The following is a 23777-nucleotide window of genomic DNA, read 5'->3' on the forward strand; positions in this document are numbered from 1 at the left end:
ATGGAATAACTTCGAAAAATGTTAAACACAAAAGGACAGGAGAACCATTGCGCCGAAACTAGTAATTAGTAACAATGAAGTCCCCCCACAACAAAAAACCTGTACAAAAGGGTCTTTAAAAGCGGGGGGTTTGGGGGGCGGCAGCCCCCCAACTGCCTCTTCTAATTCCTGTGCGTTTTAAGGTTCGACTTTGGGACGCAGCCTCTTTAACTCTTTAAGAAAACGAAGTTTTTTTCATATTATACAAAATAAAGTGTTGAACCCACACGGAAAAGAAATCTCTATAGATTGTAATTTAAACATTATTTCTACACTTTTATTCAATCAAGCACCTAACTAATTTTTTTAAGTCTAACGACATGGACATAAAATGTTATCGTTCGAAGAATTACTGCAAAACAGAAAAATTTGCTCTTATTATTAACTGTTTAAACTTAAAATTCAGGAACAGCTTAAATTGCATAGCCAGATTAGAACGATCCTAAATAAATCCCAGATTAACCTTAATCCAATGAAATTAACCTTATTCTACCTCGATGTACCTTTATGTTTATGTTACAATGAATTAAGCTTACCTGTTTTGTCAAGTATGGGAGGAACAGCGTCTAGTTTGAGGCAAATTCTTCAACAAAATTTATTCTTAATTTCATGGAGTTGACAATGATTGGAATGTATATATATATATATATAACTATATATATATATATATATATATATATATATATATATATATATATATATATATATATATATATATATATATATATATATATATATATATATATAACTATATATATATATATATATATATATATATATATATATATATATATATATATATATACATTCCAATCATTGTCAACTATATATATATATATATATATATATATATATATATATATATATATATATATATATATATATATTCCAATCATTGTCAACATATATATATATATATATATATATATATATATATATATATATATATATATATATATATATATATATATATATATATATATATATATATATATATATATAGTTGTATATAGTCATATATATATATATATATATATATATATATATATATATATATATATATATATATATATATATATATATATATATATATATATATATATATATAGTTGTATATAGTCATATATATATATATATATATATATATATATATATATATATATATATATATATATATATATATATATATATATATATATATATATATATATATATCGACAACTGAATCAATTAAGTTCACAATTAAGAGGTTGGCCCTTTGCACTGCATTCAGCCATTCTATGAGCTTTGCAAAAAAATCTTCTTTTTGGACCAAGAATCAATAAAAACATACATTTTGCCACTCTTACCTCTTTCAGTAAACAAAAGTTTTTAGATCCCGTTTTCTCCATAATTTTTTTTTATGAACTCCCATTAATTATTCCCAAAATGCTAAAAATTAGTCGGGTAGTAGAACAGTTTTTGATTTACCTTATAAAATCAGTCTGAATATACAGGAAGTTTAGCTTTTTTAAAAACAGGCAAAATCAATGGGGGTAAGTTGGTCGCGGTCACATATTTTTGACAACAAACACTCATTCATCTCAGGTTTTGAAGGAACAGAAGCCTCGTACCCCCCCCCCCTCAAAAACAGATATTAGTCACTTGAAACATGTTGGAATCAATTTCAGTAGTATGGACACATAATTTTAACTAAATATCCAACCTTTCTCGAGACCATTTTTTAGACTATTATGGTAACTAGGGTAGCCACTCAATATTTTAACTAAAAATAATCTTAATGATTTCAAAATTTTAATTTAATATCAGTACGTTCGTAAGATTATTTTTCTCTCCTTCAACAGTCTTTAGGCGTTTTAAATTGATCATAGAACTTACATTGAAGTTTACCCATATCTTCCTTGATTCCCTAACGAAGTTAAAGCTGGAACGTCAATTTGGCTACCACACCCAATTCTAGAATTGTCAACTTGATACCCTGAGTTATTTCAAAAATAGTTCAAATAAGCAAATTTGCAAACCTCATACGGCTGAGTAAATTTTGCTTAGCCTTACTATATTAAGGGGAATGAATTATGTTTCTCCTAAGCAAATCTCGCGGGATTAAGTTGAAACTTTATTGAGTTTCAAGATGGGGGCTTATTTTTGTGCTTGTGGAACAGATGAGATGGACTAAAACAAAATCTTTACTGTCCTCATATCCTCGAAAATTTGTCCTTTCATGTAAATTCAAGTCGACGGCCCCCTCTCTGCGTGAAAATTAGATCTAATTTAGCGAACGAATATTAATTTTTAACATTATTTAATAAAAAATGAATCCCATTTCATCAAAAGAATATCTATTCCTTGGTATAATGTCCTTGTTATAGTCAATGTCCTTCTAATAGGTCAACAAAAAATTACAGATATCAGACAATTATATTTTCCTTTCTATTAATAAGAAATTTCATACGAAACTTCAACTAAACCGAAGAATTAAATTAACAAAAAGACAGATGAAAAAGATCAAAATTGAAGACATTCAACCAATTCGCAAAGGATAAATAGTTCGATCGGTGAAAATAAATCAAGACTAAAGATTTAAATTTTAACACAATCTACCAGTCCTACTCCTCGTATTACTCCTACTTTTAAGGCAAAGGCTATTAAATATGGAAATTGTAGGAATCTGAAATCTTGTACTAATTCAAAACACACTACGTGCAACCTGACAGTCAAAAGATTGTTTCAGCAGTATTTCAGGAACTGCTTAAAATATTTAGTTGAACCTATTAGGGGATGACGAGAGGGATGTTCAGCGAAACAAAGGTCAATACGTGAATACTATTAGTATTCCAAGTACTACTACTACTGGAACTGCGACTGGTTACAACTTCAACTGCCTACAAATGCTTGTAGCTGTAACTATTTTATACTGTGACAACTTGTAACATCAGCTGTTAACACTTGCGCCTTTGCAGCCTTAAGACAAAGTGAAAACTAGCAACTACAAGTGCAATTATTGACAACATTGTCTCCTTTAGATTGCAACTGATTGCGCTGGCGACTGCAATTAGTAGCATACCTTACTGTGACTGGTTGTTGCGACTACGACTATTTGTGATTGAAATTACTTGTGACTGCGAGAACATATAAAATTTGATATTTAGAAGGATCCTGGGCTTTAGAAATCCCGACCAGATCCGGTTAATTTGGGGAGAGTTGGAAGGTGAAACTGGAATTCTTGGAAAACGTGAAAATCAAGGTATCTTACGAATGGGTGATCGAATCTTAATGAAACTTGATATATAGAAGAATCTTATGCCTCAGATGCTCCATTTTTAATTCGAATCGGATTCGGGGACATAGAGGGTTGAAGGGAGAAAACAGAAATCTTGGATAACGCTTAGAGTGGAGAGATCGGGATGAAACTTGATGGGAAGAATCAGCACAAGTTATAGATACGTCACTGTCATAATTGTAATGGATCCGTTCTCCTTGGGGAGCTTGGGGTTGTTAATTTGGAAAAATTAGAAAAATTTAGGTATTTTTAACTTAAGAACGGGTGACCTGATCTTAATGAAATTTGATATTTAGAAGGAACCCATGTCTCAGAGCTCATGTCTTAGATGATTCGCTCTCTTTTGGGGGACTTAGGGGGTGGGGTTCAGTGCTTAGGCGAGTTTGGTGCTTCTGGACGTGCTAGGACGATGAAAATTGGTAGGCGTGTCAGGGAGCTGCACGGATTGACTTGATATAGTCGTTTCCTCGATTCGACCATCTGGGAGGCCGAAGGGAGAGGAAAATTAGAAAAATTGAGGTAATTTTAACTTACAAGTGGGTGATTGGATCTTAATGACTTTTGATATTTAGGAGGACCTCGTCACTTGGAACTCTAATTTTAAATCCTGATCGGCACTAAGCCTCTGATTTTCTTTTTAAATCTATCTATTGATTCTTAGACTTCTGCTAGATCTCATACCATATGAGCTCTTAGCTCTTGTTTTTGTTTCTACGACAACAAATGATAGTCTAAAAATTATTATCCGATGCACTTCGGGAAAATGCAAGGTGTGGTGGGGGGTATACACCCTCCGATCACTCTAAGTCTTAAGATGGGCACTAGAATTTTTGATTACAAATCCAATGATCCTCCTCCAAAATTTATACGATCACCCTTTCTATTTATACGCTAAATACCCCAGGACACAATTTACAACTCTTGGACTGAGGGCAATAGGAAGGGGGATGTTGGCGTCCTAAAACACATAATTTCGGGACCTTTCAATTACGTTGAACAAAATAGCTATCTCAAAATTTTTATTGGATATGTTTGGGAAAATATTGGGCGTGGGAGGGGGGTTGTTACCCCCAATCACTTTAGACAATTGAAAACAGCCATGACCCTTTCAATTTCCAATCGAATGAGCTGTTTTCGAAGTTTTTACAACAACAAATGGCCAACTAAAAATTTAAATCAGATGCATTTCGGGAAAATACGAAGTGTGGGGGTATCCACCCTCCGATCACTCTGAATCTTAATAAGAGCACTAGAATTTCTGATTACAAATCCAATGTGCTCCCTCTAAAGGTTAAAAGATCACCCTTTCTATATATAACTTATATGCCCGAGGGCATAACTTACAACCCTTGCCCTGAGGGTTATGGGGGGTTGTCATCCTCAAAGACATAATTTCCGGACCTTTCAATTACTTTGAACAAAATGGCTATCTAAAATTTGGATTGAATAGGCTTAGGGAAATGGTGAGCGTGGGAAGAGGTTAGTTGCCCTCCATTCACTTTCGACTATTAAAAAGGAACCAGCCCTGTCGATTTACAATCAAATCAGCTATTTTCTAAGATTCTAAGACAACAAATGACCATCTCAAAATTTCTATCAGAAGCATTTCGGAAAAATATGAGGTGTGGTGGAGGGGGTATCCAAACTCCGATCGCTCTGAATCTCCAAAGGCCGCTAGGACTTTTGATTACCAATCCCATGATGCCCTTGAAAGTTTATACTATCACTCTTTCAATATATACCTTATATACCTCCAGGGCACACACTTACAACCCTTCCCGTGAGGGCTGTAAGGGGGTGTCATCCCCAAAGACATAATTTCCGGACCTTTCAAAAACGTTGAGCAAAATGGTTATCTCAAAATTTCGATTGGATGTGTTTAAGGAAATGATGGGCGTGGGAGAGGGATTAGTAACCCTCAAATTACTTTCGAGTATCAAAAAGAGCACTAGTCCTTTCAATTTCCAATCAAAGGAGCTTATTTCAAAGTTTCTTAGGCAACAAATGGCAACGTCAAAATTTCTATCAGATGCATTTCAGGAACATATGAAGTGGGGGGGGGGGGGTATCCACCCTCTGACAACTGAATCTTAAAAGGACACTATTGCATCTGATTTCAAATCAAATGAGCCCATTCCAGGGTTTTTACGATCGCCCTTTCTATATATACCTTATATGGCCCCAGGGCATAGCTTATAATCATTGCCCTAAGGGCTGTGAGGACTGTCATCCTAAAAGACATAATTTCTGGACCTTCAATTACGTTGAACAAAATGGCTATCTCAAAATTTTGACTGAATGTGTTTGGGGGAATGGTTGGCATAGGAGAGGGATTAGTTGCCCTCCAATCACTTTTAAATATTAAAAAGGACACTCGCCCTTTCAATTTTCAATCGAATGAACTCTTTTCGAAGTTCCTGCGACAACAAATGGCCATCTCCAAATTTCTATCTGGTGCATGTCGGGAAAATACGAGGTGTGGGAGGGATTAATCCCCTCCAGAGATAATACAACCACCCCATTCATAATTTACCCCTTTCATGGGTAAATTTGGTAGGTTACAGCGGAAATTTACAATTTGCATAATTTTGAATTAAAATAACTTGGTGGAAGTGACGAAAAACTTGAGAGTTAGGGCTAACTAGAGTGAAGCCAAGACATCTGGTCTCTGTGAGAGACAAAGCTAACCTAACTTTTTAAAAAACTGTAAACAAAATTATTCATTTCAGTCGTTGATGGATAGTCTATTATTCATCCTAGCAGAGAACTAAGGTAGATACCCATTGAGCGATGATAATTCAAATAGTCTATCAATTTTGGAGCCATTTGAATTGGAGCCATTTGGTAGATAGCCCATTAAGTAATGATATTTCAAATAGTCTATCAGTTTTAGAGTCATTTGAACTGGAGCCATTTGGTAGATTGCCATTGAGTAATGATATTTCAAATAATCTATCAGTTTTAGAGCCATTTGGTAGATAGCCATTGAGTAATGATAATTTAATTAGTCTATCAGTTTTGGAGCCATTTGAACTGGAGCCATTTGGTAGATAGCCATTGAGTAATGATAATTCAAATAGTGTATCAGTTTTGGAGCCATCTGAACTGGAGCCATTTGGTAGATATCCATTGAGTAATGATAATTCGAATAGTCTACCAATTTTGGAGCCATTTGAGCTGGAGCCATTTGGAGACAACTGGATATAAAAACAAATGATTAAAAGATTTATGACTGGCCATGTCCATAGGACTTTCTTTACTATTGCCCTTTAGCTATGAGGCATTATAGCGTTGCCTCTGACAGTTGAAGCCTTATGTTGACTAATTGAGTCTCGAAGTAAAAATTTTTTTTTTTACAAAAACAACAAAATTTAAGAAAAGTAAGCAGCTACACTAAGCCAATGATAAGCAGAAATTGGTAAATACTAATTCCAGCAAAAGAAACAAAAATATCTATCAATAAATTAATGAAATCCAAAACTAATATATTTCCAATGAATAATGAAGTCAAAGGAATGCAAATTTGGGTTTAATCAAAAACAATGGGCGTTCTGAACGTTTTTTGATTTTATAACATAAAAAAATTTCAATTTGACAAGACCTTCTGGAACGAATACCAATGTATATTAAACTGCAATCTAAATTCACTAGTTCTTCTCAGTAATCATTATTTTTATGACAACAACGACAATCCTTATGGTTATGACAACATTCAGTAAAAGTAAATTACTTTCTAAACATTGATTTATTTTAAAATTCATTTGTTGACTACTTTCTTCAAGAAAAATTGGCATACATAAAAATAGGAATATCAGTGTGCATTGCAAGGAATCAATTACCTTCCTTAACCGCAGCATAACATAGTTTAATCTGGTCCATTATTCACCAATCAAGACAAATTCACAGCTAGCTTTCTAGATTAAGTTGCGTCTTCTGGTAAAATGAATTTTCAGATGAATAGACATTTCAAACAGCAGCTCTGGAAAGACAAGGTGTCCTTACTGTTTAGGAAAGCTCTAAAACCCTTGACAAGAATCTAAAATGAAAAAAAAAATTAAAAGCTTTGAATTGTGACAGTAAATGCATTGAAAGAGGGTGAATTGCTGAAGAAACAAACTGAGTATTTTGGCTATGTGCAAACGTCAGCATCAGCCATAAAACCAAATAAATAAATACTGTTCTGGCTTGGACCCATCAGTGTTGTGGTATGGCACCGCCAACGTGGTTACATGCCGTTGCCTTGGTAAATTGGACAGCTGCACCAGTGCCACTACTGATGATACTAGAACACGGTATCGGAATCAAGCAGTCTACAGTATCTCGTATTCTGCCCTAGTCATTTGTATATCTAATGAGCTGCTACGGTCAGTCTTGAGCCCAATAGTGGAAGTCCTCTAGCACAATGGCGCAACAATCCACTCTAACTCGCCACGGATTATATGCGTTCTGCCCTTGCTGATTTTAAATAATTAGAAAGGATACGATAAGTGTGCTTTCCATGACATGTGTGTGCCAAACTATTTGGCCCAAGTTGCCACAGTCATCAAGCCTAAAGATTGACTTCAGAAACTCACACTTTTCCCGCAGGGACAATACCACAAATAACACAATACTCTATCCCTGTACCAAACACTGCTCAACCAAATAACCCATTTCAACTCTAGACAAGTTGAAAAACAAGAAGTCAATAGAAGATTGAATAGCTTATTTTTCTTCAAGTCAAATCACATATAATGGCTAAGAAATAATTTTCTTTTCCAAAACGAAAATATAAACCACAAAAAGCATGAGTCATGGAGCAAAAACAATTTTAGCCCTCAAAGGGTGCACAATAGGGCCATGTAGAAACTACAACGAAAGAACTAATTCTCCCTTCTATCCAATAAATTTTCATAGACGTCTAACAATCAAAAATACATTTTGGTCTGAGATCCATTTTCCTAACAGCGCAATTAATATTCAAGCTAATAAGTCAGTCTGTGAGAAAAAATATTACCCTAAAGGGGAGAACTTATTATTATGAAGTAAAAAAGGGAAGTGGAGCTGAAACACAGAGTAAAAAATTGAAATAATTTAATTTAGCAAAAGAAACAGAAAGGACCTGAATCTGATAATCAGGCCCAAGGTTCCTAACATCTTCTTCCTAACACAAAACAGCCACTATCCCAGTAAACTGCCTGGAACCTCATAAACCATAAAAAAACATAGGATTCACAAAATCAACTTCACAATCACCAAATTCAGTTTACTTCCTTTTTTAGGGAATCACCACTGCAGCTCCAGCATGGCAACAGGTTCTAAGGCTCTATCATCCACTTGGCTTATGTTCCATTGCAATTCAGTTTCTCTGATAATGAAATCGAAGCGCTTGGCTCATGATACATTGCCATTCAGTTTCTCTGATAATGAAATCGAAGTGCTTGGCTCATGATCCATTGCCATTCAGTTTCTCTGATAATGAAATCGAAGCGCTCGGCTCATAATCCATTGCCATTCAGTTTCTCTGATAATAAAATCAAAGTTAAAGACTGTATGGCCATCTACATCAAGTTTCGGATTTTGAAGAAGAAAAATGCATGAGATTTGTGGAGCATAATCATAATAATATAATTCAATGCTTCTCAGTCATTATCTGAGAGAGTTCATATATTGACCAGCCAGTAACATGATGGAATAAATTAAAGAAATCACATAGGTTCCAATAGGTTTATTACATAAGTTAATCTGTAAGTTATGTATATTTATTACTAATAGAAACGTTTGTAAAAAAAAATACCAAGTTCTAGTCGCCTTTTTAAGTAACAAAAATTGGAGTGCAACTAGGCCTTCTCCCCCATACCCTGTTTTATCAAAATTGTCCAATCAAGACTATTAGAAAGCCATTCAGCCAAAAAAATTAATATGCAAATATTATTTTAATTATTCATGTGTGGTGAGCCAAAATAAAACATGCATTAATTAAAAAAGTTCAGAAACTAAATAAAAAAACAAGTTTTTTTACTGCAAGTATGGAGCAACATTAAAACTTAAAACGAACATATATTACTCCATTTATGAAAGGGGTTTTCTCCTCCTCAACGCCGTGCTCTATACGCTAAAGTTTTTTTTTTATTGTTTTAAAAAGTTGAGTTGTGAGAAAGAGTCAAATTTTTGTGTAAAGAGTGAGGCATTAAGGAGGGGACAACCCCTTTCATATACAGAATAATTTCTGTTTGCTTGAAGTTTTGATGTTACTCCTTACTTGCAGTTATAAAACTTGTATTTTTTTACTTAATTAACAACCTAAAAGCTGAATTAGGAAAGGTAAAACTGACGGTCAGTGAAGCTAAGAGCTCTTATATGACTTTTTCCTTCTTAAAGGTTGACAGCAACTCTTCTCTTATTTCTCTACTGTCAACAAAGAAAACTATTAAAATACTTGAAGTACTTTTTGGCAAAGATATAAGATGGAACTTGCATACAGACTATCTGACTAAAAAAAATGCATCACTTTTACATTCATTTTCTAACATGAAGAGATTTGCTATGCCAGCTGAGGTTTTTAAAGTCTGTATACTGCAGTTATGTTAGACCTTCACTTGAGTGTGCATGTCTGGCTTGGCATCCAGATCTGACAGAAAATCAATCAGATAGAATTGAGATGATAGAAAAAGAGCTGTAAAAATTATACTTGGACATAACTACTCAACATATGATGATGCACTAAAACAACCCAACCTGAATTCACTTCACAGTCATAGACATGAATTGACATATCAGTTTGGACTAATTTGTTTGAATTCGCTAGCTCATCATGGTCTACTACCTGACCTTAGGGGCCACCTACTGAAGGACCAGTCACTAGACTATGAAAAATAAAAAATAATTGCCCACAGCTAATGACTTACCCAGCCTCTAGTAACAAGAGATATGGCAAATCATTTATCCCTTATCCTACTTGGTATTTTAATAATATTACCTTAGCAAATACTTAATGTTTGATGCAGTTTATTTCACATATTTGCTTGAGTGTTTTTGAATGTACCAACCATTTATATATTTAATATTCTGATATATTCTGTACAAATGTTCACTATTTTAAGTCTGAAAATTGATTCTTGACTTATATTAATTCTATATTAATTTTTTATTGACTCATTTTAATTTATTGACCTTGAAGACTCTAATTTATTGACTAGCTGCTTTAATTTTTTGTTTTGCTATTCATTTGTTTTTTATTTTTCTGGTCCTCGTTTTGGTTCTTTTTTGTATCATGGCATGCTCAGGTTAGCTGATACTATTGTACTGAATAAAATATATTCTACATAATGAGGTGAGTTTTTGTTAAGTATTTGTACCAGATATTTTTTCAAGAGGAAAAGTTACCCAAAAAAGGCAAAGAGCAAGAACAATGTAAATCAAAACATGCTATTATTGCTTCCCAGGTTTTGAGTCAATTAATGGAGCTGCTTAGAATTAATGATGTAAATAGTTTGTGTTCCACTCCTGATAGTTATTTTGGCTTAGAAGTAAGCCTAATTAGTAAGCATGTACATTGTCTTGCTGCACACCTGCTGATCAGTAATGATGAAAAGGCAAAAGAAGTTTATATTTGTTGTAAAAGAACTTAAGAGAGCTTTTGACTCTGGAACACAGACACAGCTTCTATTTGTTGTGCATGGTGTTAGGGTCTTTGACTCTTGAATACACATGTAACTAATTTTAAGCACTTGTTAGCATAGTCTGTCTAGGTCTAGTGTTATAATGCTTAGAGATCTGTATTACAAGCTAAAAGTAGTGATCAATTTTCCTAAGTCATCTACTCCAACTAATAGGCCTGTAGCATTGATTCCCCTTTGTGAAGGCCCTCTGTTATACAATAATAGTGCTCTTGAGCCACAACAACTTGTACTTCAGAGTTGTGTGTTTTGTGGAATTAAAGCTATTGAAATATCTAGATGATATCCTGAGTCCCAGCATGTTATTTTCCTGAGTAGGGAAAAAATTTTCTTGGCTGGAAACTGCATATCATAAGAATGGTCTTTTGTTTAATGACAATAAAAGTAAAACACTTGTGTTTGACCTCAACCTAAACAGCCCTCTATCATTTCTCTTCAGCTCGGTAATCAGGTTTGTACCATTTCTAGCACTATTACTTATCTTGAACCTTTCAAGTATGTCAAAGCATAAATTAACTTGCCTGGCTCTTATTCAGAATTTTGCAGGAAAATTTTGCTTTACCTATACATTCCTTGTTGGTAGTAAATTATTCTTTAACTGTTTTTTACTTGCAAGCTTTTATAGTGTGTTTGTTATACTGCACTTTCTATTGTTATCTCCCTTTTGGCAAATTGTGTCAGAAGTAGATAAGAGAGCTTTCAATTCCTATCATTATAAATATTGTAAGCACCTCCTTAATTTCCCACCTTGGGCCAAAAATTCAAGAAAAAACTCAAAATATGGAGCTACAAGCCCCTTACTGCAAATATAAAAAGATGAAAGAAATTCTAAAACTCTTTTTATTCAAATCATGATTTTTATTTGTTAATTTCTTAAAGTGTAATATATCTGAAGTGTAATGTTATATATTGCATAAAAAATGAAATTGAAGTGTAATGTTGAAACAGCAAATTGAATTTAAATTGAAGTATTGTGTATCTGAAGTGTAATGTTATATATTGCATGCAAAATGTAATCAATATCTTTGTTTTAGTTGATCTGCTGGGTGATCCTCTTTTTTTGTTGTTATTTATACAATTCCATTTTCTATGTTATATTTGTATGTTATTTTCATTGCTATTTGTGTTGTGTTATTTTTTATACATTATGTTTCTGTGTTATGTTTTATTAAACTTTTTTTCATTTATAGTTACTCTCTTTTCAATTTGCTAGAAACAGGAAAAAAAATGTAATTTGCTTAATGTTATTTCAGTTTTTATTATGGTGTTAGGTCTGTTTAAAAAAAAAAATCGTTTAAATTATTTTGTAGTTTTGTTTACAAGACAATGGTCCAAATGCATATACCATTTGATTTCTTTGATATCAATAAATATTGGAACATGCACAAAGCTGATTTCATGATTACTTAACTATCACTAATTATTTCATCAAAATAATTCATTTTGATAGAAAAAAATTAGAAAATATATTTGCAGTCTGCACCATTTTTTCAATCATGTCAACAATATACTTGTGAACTTTAAGAATTATGAAGATGAGATAAAAATTTAAATATTCACCAGAGTCATTGGTGGTACACATTACATTGAATTGATGTTGCAGGTGCTGGGTCATTTTACATGGACAAAAAACAGGCCTGTTGCCTAAACTTATGTTGACTAACTTAGCTATGTATCAACTTAGCAAATGCATTGAATTTGTTATTGTGTTTTTTCCCAGGACTTGTCAACTCTGTTTTTGAAGATATTGATGTTTGGTGCTTGGATGGCATGTTCAGACAGGTTGTTCCATGTGTTGACTGCTTGCATTCAGAAAAAGTTTGCACAGGCATGTTTTCTGGCTTCTGGCTTGTACACCTTTTCTGAGTGGCCTCTGGTTTGGTTTATGGCTGTTTTTCTTAAGAAATTTTCAAATGGCAGATTTTTTATTTTGGCTTTCATCTTGAACATCTGGATGGCGTCTCCTTGCTTATGTCTGTATGACAGACTTGGCAGCTCAAGAGTTTTTAGGCGGTCTTTGTATGGCTTCTCTTATAGGCCTGGCATCATTCTGGTTGCTCTACATTGGACCTTTTCCATGGCTGTGCAGTCCCTGATGTAGGATACCCCCAGGCTATGTTTCCATACTCAATGATCAGCTGGACTAGAGTTTTTTACAGCTGGGTGAGCAAAGTAAAACAGTTCAAAATAGGGATGATACCTTTTTATTGACAGTGAAATATAAAATTATTTAACTGGATATTTCGAACACATATACAGTGTTCATCATCAGCAGTAAAACTAAAAGACATGAATAAAAATAAACAGAATTTATACCTAATAAACTAATTACATATAGTTTATTGCTCTTATTTTTTTCAATGCAACAGCCACAATGCATTATCATAAATTGAGTTCAATCCAAATTCACCTGTATCACTGTTTATGGAATTATTCTTGAATAGAATTTTTTTCTATTCAGAAAACAATCGAAATTAAAAAAAAATTCTATTCAAGAATAATTCCATAAACAGAGATACAGGTGAATTTGGATTGAACTCAATTTATGATAATTTACTGAGGTCAAATAAAGTAAATATCACTTGACCTAAGAGCTATGACCTCTGTCCACGTAATACGTCAGTTAAATCTAATGAACCGGAACCGAAAAGGTCAAGGAGATTTGCCTCGGCTGTTGCATTGAAAAAAAATAAGAGCAATAAACTATATGTAATTAGTTTATTAGGTATAAATTCTGTTTATTTTTATTCATGTCTTTTAGTTTTACTGCTGATGATGAACACTGTATATGTGTTTGAAATATCCAGTTAAATAATTTTATATTTCACTGTCAACAAAAAGGTATCATCCCTATTTTGAACTGTTTTACTTTCGTCATGGAAAGGCAGTGTGGTCTTCGAAGTTATCTGGGTGAGCATTTTCCTGCTGAAGTACTTGAAGAATCTGTGGATCAAGGACAGTACCCCATTAGCTTTGTTGGCTACTGCATTGGTTTGGAGGTGAAATTTGAGCTTATTGTCAATGATGATGCCAAGATCTTTTTCCTTATCTTTGACTGGCATAGTGTGTGTTTTTCCCAGCCTGTCTCAAACTGTTAGATGAGGGGGGCAGCTGTCTTTTGGTCTTATCCATATATATATATATATATATATCATGAAAAGAGAAATCACCAATGCAACAGCACAAACACACACAAAAAAAAGAAAAAAAAAAAGAGAGACAGAAGGATATATATATATATATATATATATATATATATATATATATATATATATATATATATATATATATATATATATATATATATGTATATATATAATAGATATACTATGCACTTCATGATGTTGAGTTTGAGGCTGAGATTTGAAAAGTTTGAAGTGAAAATGTTGATGTCTCTTTGCGGGTGTCTACATTGTCTTGGCTGTTGCATGTATGGTAGATTTTTGTGGGGGCTGCTTAGCCCTGTGGTGGCAGAGGTTATATGGAGTAGGAAAAGTGTGGGCCCAAGGGTACTGCCCTGGATGACACTGCTTTCTATGTGACTTTGCTTGGAGAAAATTCTATTGTTCTTGTTTGCTGGGATCTGCTTTTGAGGAAATCCTCTATCCAGGTGGTAATGGTGGGTGTCAGGTTGAAGATTTTGTTCTGGTTTAGTAATTCAGAGTGTGGGACTGAGTCAAAGACCTTTCCATATCAAAGAGTACTGCAAGAACAGACTTTCCACTTTCAATGGTTTCCACCCAGTCATTCAAGGCTTCAAGAAGTGCAGTTGTGGTGCCCTTTCTTGGTAGAAAGCCAATTTGGTTTGAGTTGATCAGCTTATTTTCCAGTACAGTATAATGATGTAATCTCTAAGGATTCCCTCTATGAGTTTACAGACCAGGCTTTTAACAAATTTTATTTTTCAGATTTTTTTCATAACAAATAGTCTTTCGTTCATAAGAATCACCATCTTGTAATGGTGTCCACTATGAAAATCATCTTACAGACTCCTCATAGATATAAGAGTATTTGCAAATGTCTGACAATTTTATGCAGTTACTTGCTACTTGTTGAAATTTATAGCTTCTCTAAAATCAAAATTTTAAAACCAGCAGTATTAGGCTCCCTATTTAAGGTCCCCCCCCACCCCAACATTGTCCTAAAAAAAGCCTTGGGATATATACAAAACTAGAAGAAAAACACTGAAATGCTTGCAACAAGATCCTTTCCAAAAAAACTCCTATTAATCAGATTATGTCCTGATGTAGTTGCCTAAATATTCCTACGAATCAGATTATGTCCTGCTTTAGTTGCTCATATTTAAAATCATTTAAAAAAGAGAAATTCCCAACAGTTTTTGGGTAGATAAAAGCTGGTCTGCTACAGTAAAAGACATCTCTTTAGGAAAGACCACTTTTCTTTAGAATTCCAGAAAAATAACAATGGGTTTTTGGGCTGCCCCTGTTTTCCTACAGCATGATGCAATGTGGGGGCAGTAACAAGAACCCTGTCTTCTAAGTCAAATTCTCACCCATAATTTGTCAGCATAAATTAACAAGAGCTCATATGGCACTTGTGACGAGGTAACAAGAGCTAAGAGCCAATAGATCATATGGTATGAGCTCTAACAAAATTCTATGAATCAATAGATTGATTTAAAAAGGAAAATAAGAGGCTTAATGCCGGTAATCACCCACTCGTAAGTTATAAATACCTAATTTTTCCTCTCCCTTTAGCCCCCCATATGGTCGAATCTGGGAAAACGACTTTATCAAGTAAAATTGTGCAGCTCCCTGACACGCCTATCAATTTTCATCGTCCTAGCACGTCCAGAAGCACCAAACTCGCCAAATCACTGAACCCCTCCCCCAAACTCCCCCAAAGAGAGCGAATCCAGGACGATTCTGTCAATCATGTATCAAGGACATTTGTTTATTCTATCCACCAAGCTTCATCCCAATTCCTACACTCCAAGTGTTTTTCCAAGATGTCCCCCTCCTACTACCCCAATGTCAAACGATCTGGTCGGGATTTGAAATAAGAGCTCTGAGACATGAATTCTTTCTATAAATCAAATTTCATTAAGATCCGATCATCTATTCGTAAGATAAAATACCCCAATTTTCACATTTTCCAAGAATTCCAGTTTCCCCCTCCAACTCCCCCCAACGTCACAGGATCTGGTCGGAATTTAAAATAAGAACTTTAAAACACAAGATCCTTCTAAATATAAAATTTCATTAAGATCTGGTCACCCTTTCGTAAGTTACAAATACCTCAATTTTCAAAATTAACCCCCCTCCCATTCCACCAAAGAGAGCAGATCCAGTCCGGTTATGTGAGTCACGTATCTTAGACAGGTTTTTATTCTTCCCATCCAGTTTCATCCTGATCTCACCGCTTTAAGTATTTTCTAAGATTTCCGCCCCCCCCCCGAATTACGCTTGATTCGGTTGAGATTTAAAATAAGAGATCTGATTTACGAGGTCCTTCTAAATATGAAGTTTCATGAAGATCCGATCACTCCTTCGTAAGTTAAAAATACGTCATTTTTTCTTATTTTTCAGAATTAACCCCCCCCCCCCCAATAGATCGGATCCGTTCGAATTATGTAAATCACGTATGTAAGACTTCTGCTTATTTTTTCCACCAAGCTTCATCCCGATCCCTCCAATTTAAGTGTTTTCCATGATTTTAGGTTCCCCCACCCCAAACTTCCCCCAACGTCACAAGATCCAGTCAGGATTTAAAATAAGAGCTTTGAGACACGATATCCTTCTAAATATCAAATTTCATTGAGATCCGATAACCTGTTTGTAAGTTAAAAATACCTCATTTTTTCTAATTTTTCAGAATTAACCCCTCCCCCAACTACCCCAAAGAGAGTGGATCCGTTCCAGTTATGTCAATCATGTATCTGGGACTCGTGATTATTTTTTCCACCCAGTTTCATCCCGATCCCTCCACTCTAAGTGTTTTTCAAGTTTTAGATTTCCCCCTCCCAACCCCCCCCCCCCCCCCAATGTTACCAGATCTGGTCGGGTTTAAAATAAGAGCTCTGAGCCACGATATCCTTCTAAATATCAAATTTCATTGAGATCCGATCATCTTTTCGTAAGTTAAAAATACCTCATTTTTTCTAATTTATCAGAAATAACCCCCCCCCCCAACTATCCCAAAGAGAGCGGATTCATTCCGTTTATGTCAATCATGTATCTAGTACTTGTGTTTATTTTTCCCACCAAGTTTCATTCCAATCCCTCCACTCTAAGTGTTTTCCGAGTTTTAGGTTTCCCCCTCCCAACTCCCCTTCCCAATATCACCAGATCCGGTCGGAATTTAAAATAAGAGCTCTAAGACACGATATCCTTCTAAACATCAAATTTCATTGAGATCCGATCACCCGTTCGTAAGTTAAAAATACCTCATTCTTTCTAATTTTTCAGGTTAATACCAAGTGCCATAAAAATGTGATCTCTGTTTTGCCAAATAATTGAAAAGAAAACACTAGGCCTATTTTTGATATTTGTGATATATAGAATAAATATTGCAGAAAAAGTTATATTTTTAGAATCAGAAGAAAATCAGCTTTCTATCAATATTTGAATAAAACTGAAAAACTAAAAGGATATACACGACAAAATAGGATTATAGGTATTTCCAAAAAAGGTCCTTGTATAGTCAATGAATTAATAATTTCAAAAGCTTATCTTAAATGATTTTAAAAATGATTATATTGATGTATAGCTTATATTTTTGGCTTTTCCCTGATATATACAATTCCTCTCAATTCTTATTTTGTAACAAGATGTGAGAGTTTAAGTTTTACATAATTTTGCTCAACTGGATACTGATTTTTTACCCTAATCCTTACTCTAATATTTACATCACTATATAATCTCTTATGTTCACAGTTTTGCTTATATTAGAAAACAAAGCTTTATCTTGGTCATGGTTCTAGGTTACACCTTCCCCCATGAAAAAGTCCCTCCAATGGTCCACTTTTCATAGAATACTGAAAATGATAGGGAAAAGGGAAGGGTGACAAATAAAAAAAAACATAAAGAAAAAGAAGTGATAGTGGAATATTCAACCTTTGTTCCAAAATGTAACCTGAATGTAGGCTGTACAACACATAGCCTAGTTTGTAAAAAAATACTGTATATAACATATCCGAATGACAGATACAGTAAACCTTGGTTAGACTTAATCTAATACTGTAGAAATTTCCGTCTCGTCAATTGTTAAGCAGTATATTAGAAACCCAGGTTACAACAATCTGCAAAGTAAAGCATAATACAAGCACAAGCGTAGCATATCAAAACATAAGCTAAAGCATATGCACAACATAGCAAGCAGGAGGATGTTACATCTCCTTTCTTCTGGACACTTTAACATGACAACAAAACTTAACCAAAATCTTCCATTTACGTGTATCCACCCTTTCTTCCCCAAAAAGGGAAAAGAAAGGAAATAAAAACAAAAAGAAACAAAAAAATAACAACAACGACAACTTATAAATTAAGCCTTTTTGGAGGTTTGATTATTCTCCCAAGACGTGTCATGGCGGGTGGCGGTACTTCGTCCTGAATGTGGCTACTGACTTTTGGGCTTGACCCTGGGGCTTGAATAAGGACAGTTGGGGGTGGGCTTTTTGACGGGGTTGAGAACGCGTTTGGAGATGATGTGGAACTCAACTGCGGTACCCCATTTGAGTTGGTATGCTGATATTGTTCTAGATCTGTGTCATCTGGGGACATTCTCAGGTATTTTCGGTTTTGACGATATGCTTTCATATCTTGAGTTTGTACGACGTACGATCTTGGCAGTTCGTGTTTGTGCAACATGACAGCTGGTTCCCAAGATTTTCCTTGGATCTGTGCTTCCACAGATTGAGTTGGTATGCTGATATTGTTCTAGATCTGTGTCATCTGGGGACATTCTCAGGTATTTTCGGTTTCGACGATATGCTTTCATATCTTGAGTTTGTACGACGTACGATCTTGGCAGTTCGTGTTTGTGCAACATGACAGCTGGTTCCCAAGATTTTCCTTGGATCTGTGCTTCCACAGATTGCCCTTGTTTCAGTTCTTGAAGGTCCTTTGAGTGATGATTGTAGTACTTTTGCTGCCTTAGTTGGCACTCCAGGCGACTTTCAACGAATTCACATTTGGGAACTATTTTGGGAGTGATATGCTCAAGGGTACAGGGTATTGTTGATTGCAAGTTCCTACTCATTAATAGCTGGGCAGGAGACGCCATTCCATCTACTGGGGTATTTCTGTACTCAAGAAGGGCATTGCTCATTCTGCTTCTGCAAAATCGGGTCTTCTTTATCATGTTTTTTGCTATCCCAACGGCTTTCTCTGCCAATCCGTTTGACTGGGCATGATAGGGACTCCACGTTCTGTGCTCAATGGACCACCTGTTGGTCAAGTCTTGAAATATAAGGGAGTTGAAATGTGGACCATTGTCTGAAGTAATGATGCGAGGGATCCCATGCCTTGCGAAATGGTCTTTTAGACAGGATATGACTTGATGGGATGAGGCAGCTGTCCCTATTCGATCAACTTCGAAAAATCGACTGTAACAGTCAACCGTAACGAGGAAGTGACTTTGTTCCAGATAGGACATGTCTATTCCAACATGTTCCCATGGGTGGTCAGGTATACCATGAGGCTTGAGAGAATCTTCCTGGTTGTTCCTTTGGTATGCTTGGCATGCTGGGCAACGTTTGATATATTCTTCAATACTTTCAGTCATCCCTGGCCAATAAACGATTGTTCTAGCCCTTTGCTTCGTTTTTTCAATACCGAGATGGGAAGCATGCATGCTGTGCAAGATATCAGGGTTGAGGATTTTAGGGATTACTAAGCGATCTCCTTTTAGAATGATTCCATCAATCACAGTGAGTTCATGCTTGGAACTGAAGTATTGTGTGATGAGGGAAGGTGTTTGAGCTTTTGTTGATGGCCATCCTGATTTGATTGTGTCTGCAAGACATGCTAGGATAGGGTCTAAGAGTGTTTCTTTCTTCAATTGCAATAGCCTTGCAGGACTGATGGGAATGAGGCTCATGATGGAGTGGACATATGATTCAATTTCTTTTTGTAGACTTTCATCCTGGCTTTGAAGGTATAGGCAGGACAGTGTGTCTGGGACTGGGATCTCTTTACCAGGCCGAAAAATGACTGTAAGATCATATGGCTGAATCTGGAGCAACATTCTTTGGAGACGAGGAGATGATTTTTGCATTCGTCAATTAATAAGAGTTTCAAGTGGTTTATGGTCAGTGACTACAACAAAGCTATGGCCATACAGGTACTGATGGAAGTGACGAATTCCAAAAACGATGGCGTAAAGTTCCTTTTCGATCTCAAGGCCTGATTTGGAAGCATCAACTTGTAGCTCTAGGTTACCAACTGAGGGATTAATAGGGGATATGGTGCTACATATTGATTTTTTGATGGTATTGAGCGCATTATCATGTACTTCTTCCCATACGAACTTCTGGTGCTTTGATAGAGTTCGTAGTGGTTTGTTCTGGGATGATGGATTTGGGATGTAATGGGACAGGTAGTTTAGCATCCCTAATAATGTCTGAAGTTCCTCGCGGTTGCATGGTTGGTGCATTTCCTTCAGTGCATTAACTTTGTTTGGATCAGGATGGATGCCATCCTTAGAGATCACATGACCAAAGTAAGGTATTGATTCGGACTTGAGTATGCAATTTGCTTTATTCAATTTTACGGTCTGTTCTCTGGCTCTGGTGAGTGCAGCTCGTGTGTTCACATCATGTTCAGTTTTGGATTTTCCTGAAATTATGATATCGTCGACTATGACTGAGAATCCGGGTACCCTCTCAAATGCTTCTTCCATTTGCCTCTGGAATTCATCTTGAGTGGAAATCAGGCCAAAGGGCATCCTCCTGAATTTAAATCTCCTGAATGGTGTCGCAAATGTTGTGAGCTCTGATGATTCTTCATCAAGAACTAGAGACCAGTACCCATGCCTTGCATCAAGTTTTGTGAAGAATTTTGCTCCTTCATGCTTTTGAATAGCCTCATCAAAGGTTGGCATAGAATGGTGTGGCCTTTTTATAGCTTTATTCAGGTCATGCAGGTCAATACAGATCCAAAGTGGCTTGTCTGGTTTCTCAACAATCACAACAGAATTAACCCAGTCTGTAGGGTGAGTGACCTTTTTGATGACACCTAGGCGTTCCATATGCTCTAGTTCTTCCTTAAACCTTGGTAGGACTGCAACAGGGATGCGTTTCATTGGTTGGACTGTTGGTTGTACTCCTGCTTTCAGAACAATCTTGCATTCACCTCTCAATTTCCCAATTCCATCAAAGAGATCTGCAAATTCAGTAAACAGGTCATCTGATGACTTGCTAAGAGTAAAGATGCATTTTATCAGCTGCAACTTACAACTAGCAATGAACCCCAAGATTGGTGTGGGTGCTTCTTCTACTATGAAAAAGGTAAGCAGCTCACTGTTACCATTGCTGTGGGAGCAAAAGAGCTGTCAAGTACCAAGCACTGGGATCTTCTGTACACAGAAACTGGTAAGGATTTGGTGGGTAGGGTGGATCTGTGGGTTATGCTTGGTGTTGTTCAGTAGATATTTTGTGAGGATGTTGGCTTGAGCCCCAGTATCTACCTTGAATCTGATGCTGATTTGTTGGTTGATGTGCAGAACTGAGTAGGGTTGGTCATCTGCATTTTCTATTGACACCTCGTGAATAAAGAGTTCATCATCAATCCACCTTACATCATTTGGGTCTGCTCTGTTTGACTCAATCGCGTTGATGGATTTCTTTCCACTTCTGCATACTTTTGCAAAATGGTTCATTTTGTTGCACTTGCTGCAAATTTTCCCTTTTGCTGGACATTTGTGCATGGGTGAATAATCCTCACCACACAAATAGCAATCTTGTCTTCTCGCCATGTTGGGTCTGGCAGGTCCTTTGGATTGTTTGTTATACTGGACGAAGTGGATTTCCTGCTTGATTTGTATTTTGTGGTTGGATGTCACTGCTGTTGACATCAACTTTAGTTGTGCCTGGGTTTCTGTGTGGGCTCGAGCAGTAGTGATTGCTTGGGGAAGAGTTAATGTTGGTCCCATCTGCAGTAGTTTTTCACGTATCTTTGGTGACTTAACTCCACAGATAAGTCTATCTTGTACCATTTCATCATGGATTGCAGCACTGTACTCACAATCATGAACCAAAAGTTTTAGATCTGTCACAAACTTTTCCACAGTTTCAATGTTGTTCTGATCCTGTTTGTGGAAAACATAACATGAGAAGATTGGATTTGCAGATGGACTAAAGTATTCATTGAACTTTTGCATATACACAGCAATACAGTTTTTTTCAGCCTTGGTGAGAGACCAGGTGCTGAAGAGACCAGATCCTTTCTCACCAACCCATATTAGTAAAAATGCACATTGAACAGTCTCTGTCTTTCCACTCAAGGGGCCTGTAAACATGAGCGTTGCATGGCTTTTGAATCTATTCCATGCTTCCTTGAGGTTGTCTGCTTCCCAATTGAGTTCAGGGTATGGGACAGTGGATTCCATTTTTCTGACACCATGTAGAAATTTCTGTCTTGTCAATTGTTAAGCAGTATATTAGAAACCCAGGTTACAACAATCTGCATAGTAAAGCATAATATAAGCACAAGCATAGCATATCAAAACATAAGCTAAAGCATATGCACAACATAGCAAGCAGGAGGATGTTACAATACAAGTTCTGTGAAAGAAAATAATTGTATTTAAATAAATTAGAAAAAGAGGTAACAGTAAAATTCTAGTTAATTAACTTCTTGCTATCTCAGAAAGGGTTTGAGTTAGGAAAATGAAACTTTCAGGGATGGGTTGACAGGCTAAAGCATGTCCCAGGAAGGTATTTTAAAGTATCCACCTCTACTCCTTCTCCCTCTAGAGGGCCCTGAAATTTGGCTACATGATAGGTCTATACCTATGGAAATTTTGACAAAACAACATTTTACCTTAATTTTCAGTTACTAGTTACTTTTCCTCTGCCTTTATTTCTGAAAATGCAATTCCTGTTATTTGAGTAGAATTTTGAGCCATATCAATGTTTTTTTTTCAAAATTTAGGAAATGTAGGCTATTTGCATGTCTTTAAAACCTTATAAAATAGAATTGAGCAAAGTTATGAAGCTGAAAAATTTTTTGTTGTACTTCAATTAAGCAGAAGATCTATTTTGCCAGGTTTCACTTTTATAAAACACATATTTTTAAAGGTCAGGGCCCTCTAGAGGGAGAATGAGTAGAGGTAGCTTCTTCAAAATACCTCCTGGGTTATACTTTAGTCTGTAGATTCATTCCTGAAAGTTTCATTTTCCTAACCTAAACCCTTTCTGAGAATGCAAGAAGTCAATTAACTAGAATTTTACTGAGGTAACTTTTGTATAAGTTCCAATTTTGAAACACCAGATATTTTCAAAGACTGTAGTCCCCAGACCCCAACTCAGCTATTCCCAACCACAAGCTGATCATAACTATCTAACTTTATATAACTAATAATCAAAATTAGGAGTCTGCCATCTAGGCTACGTTTAGGAAAAACTTAAAAAAAAAATTTCATGCTGACCCATTTGCATGCTAATTCCCTATTCTAAAGATGAGCTATCAACTAGCCTATCCCTATAGTCTGGTTATACCCCAAAGTTCGAACAATACGAAGCTTATATCCCAAAACTAGTAATGCTTGACTTCATATCATTCAAATTTTGAAATTTATTGCCATTTTCAACGTTTTACTTAAACGTATCCAAATAATAA

At 35.5% G+C, this 23777-nt stretch overlaps 1 protein-coding gene across 5 annotated transcripts in view; it reads right to left on the reverse strand.

Annotated features, from left to right (window-relative positions):
* The window catches only part of LOC136043031 (zinc finger and SCAN domain-containing protein 2-like), a 38326-nt gene extending 14549 nt beyond the window's left edge, over nucleotides 1-23777 (reverse strand). For 3 of the 5 annotated variants that reach the window (XM_065727929.1, XM_065727930.1, XM_065727926.1), the window contains exons 1-2: nucleotides 23657-23754; nucleotides 7159-7355 (exon numbers count right to left, since the gene is read on the reverse strand). In XM_065727929.1, coding sequence (XP_065584001.1) covers nucleotides 7159-7198 — 40 coding nt within the window. In that variant the 5' untranslated portion in view covers nucleotides 7199-7355; nucleotides 23657-23754. Of the gene's footprint in view, nucleotides 1-7158; nucleotides 7356-23586; nucleotides 23612-23656 lie in introns of those variants that run through there. The other 2 variants (XM_065727928.1, XM_065727927.1) reach the window with 2 other exon arrangements.

Source organism: Artemia franciscana, unplaced genomic scaffold (assembly GCF_032884065.1).
Source record: "Artemia franciscana unplaced genomic scaffold, ASM3288406v1 Scaffold_284, whole genome shotgun sequence".
Taxonomy (NCBI): domain Eukaryota; kingdom Metazoa; phylum Arthropoda; class Branchiopoda; order Anostraca; family Artemiidae; genus Artemia; species Artemia franciscana.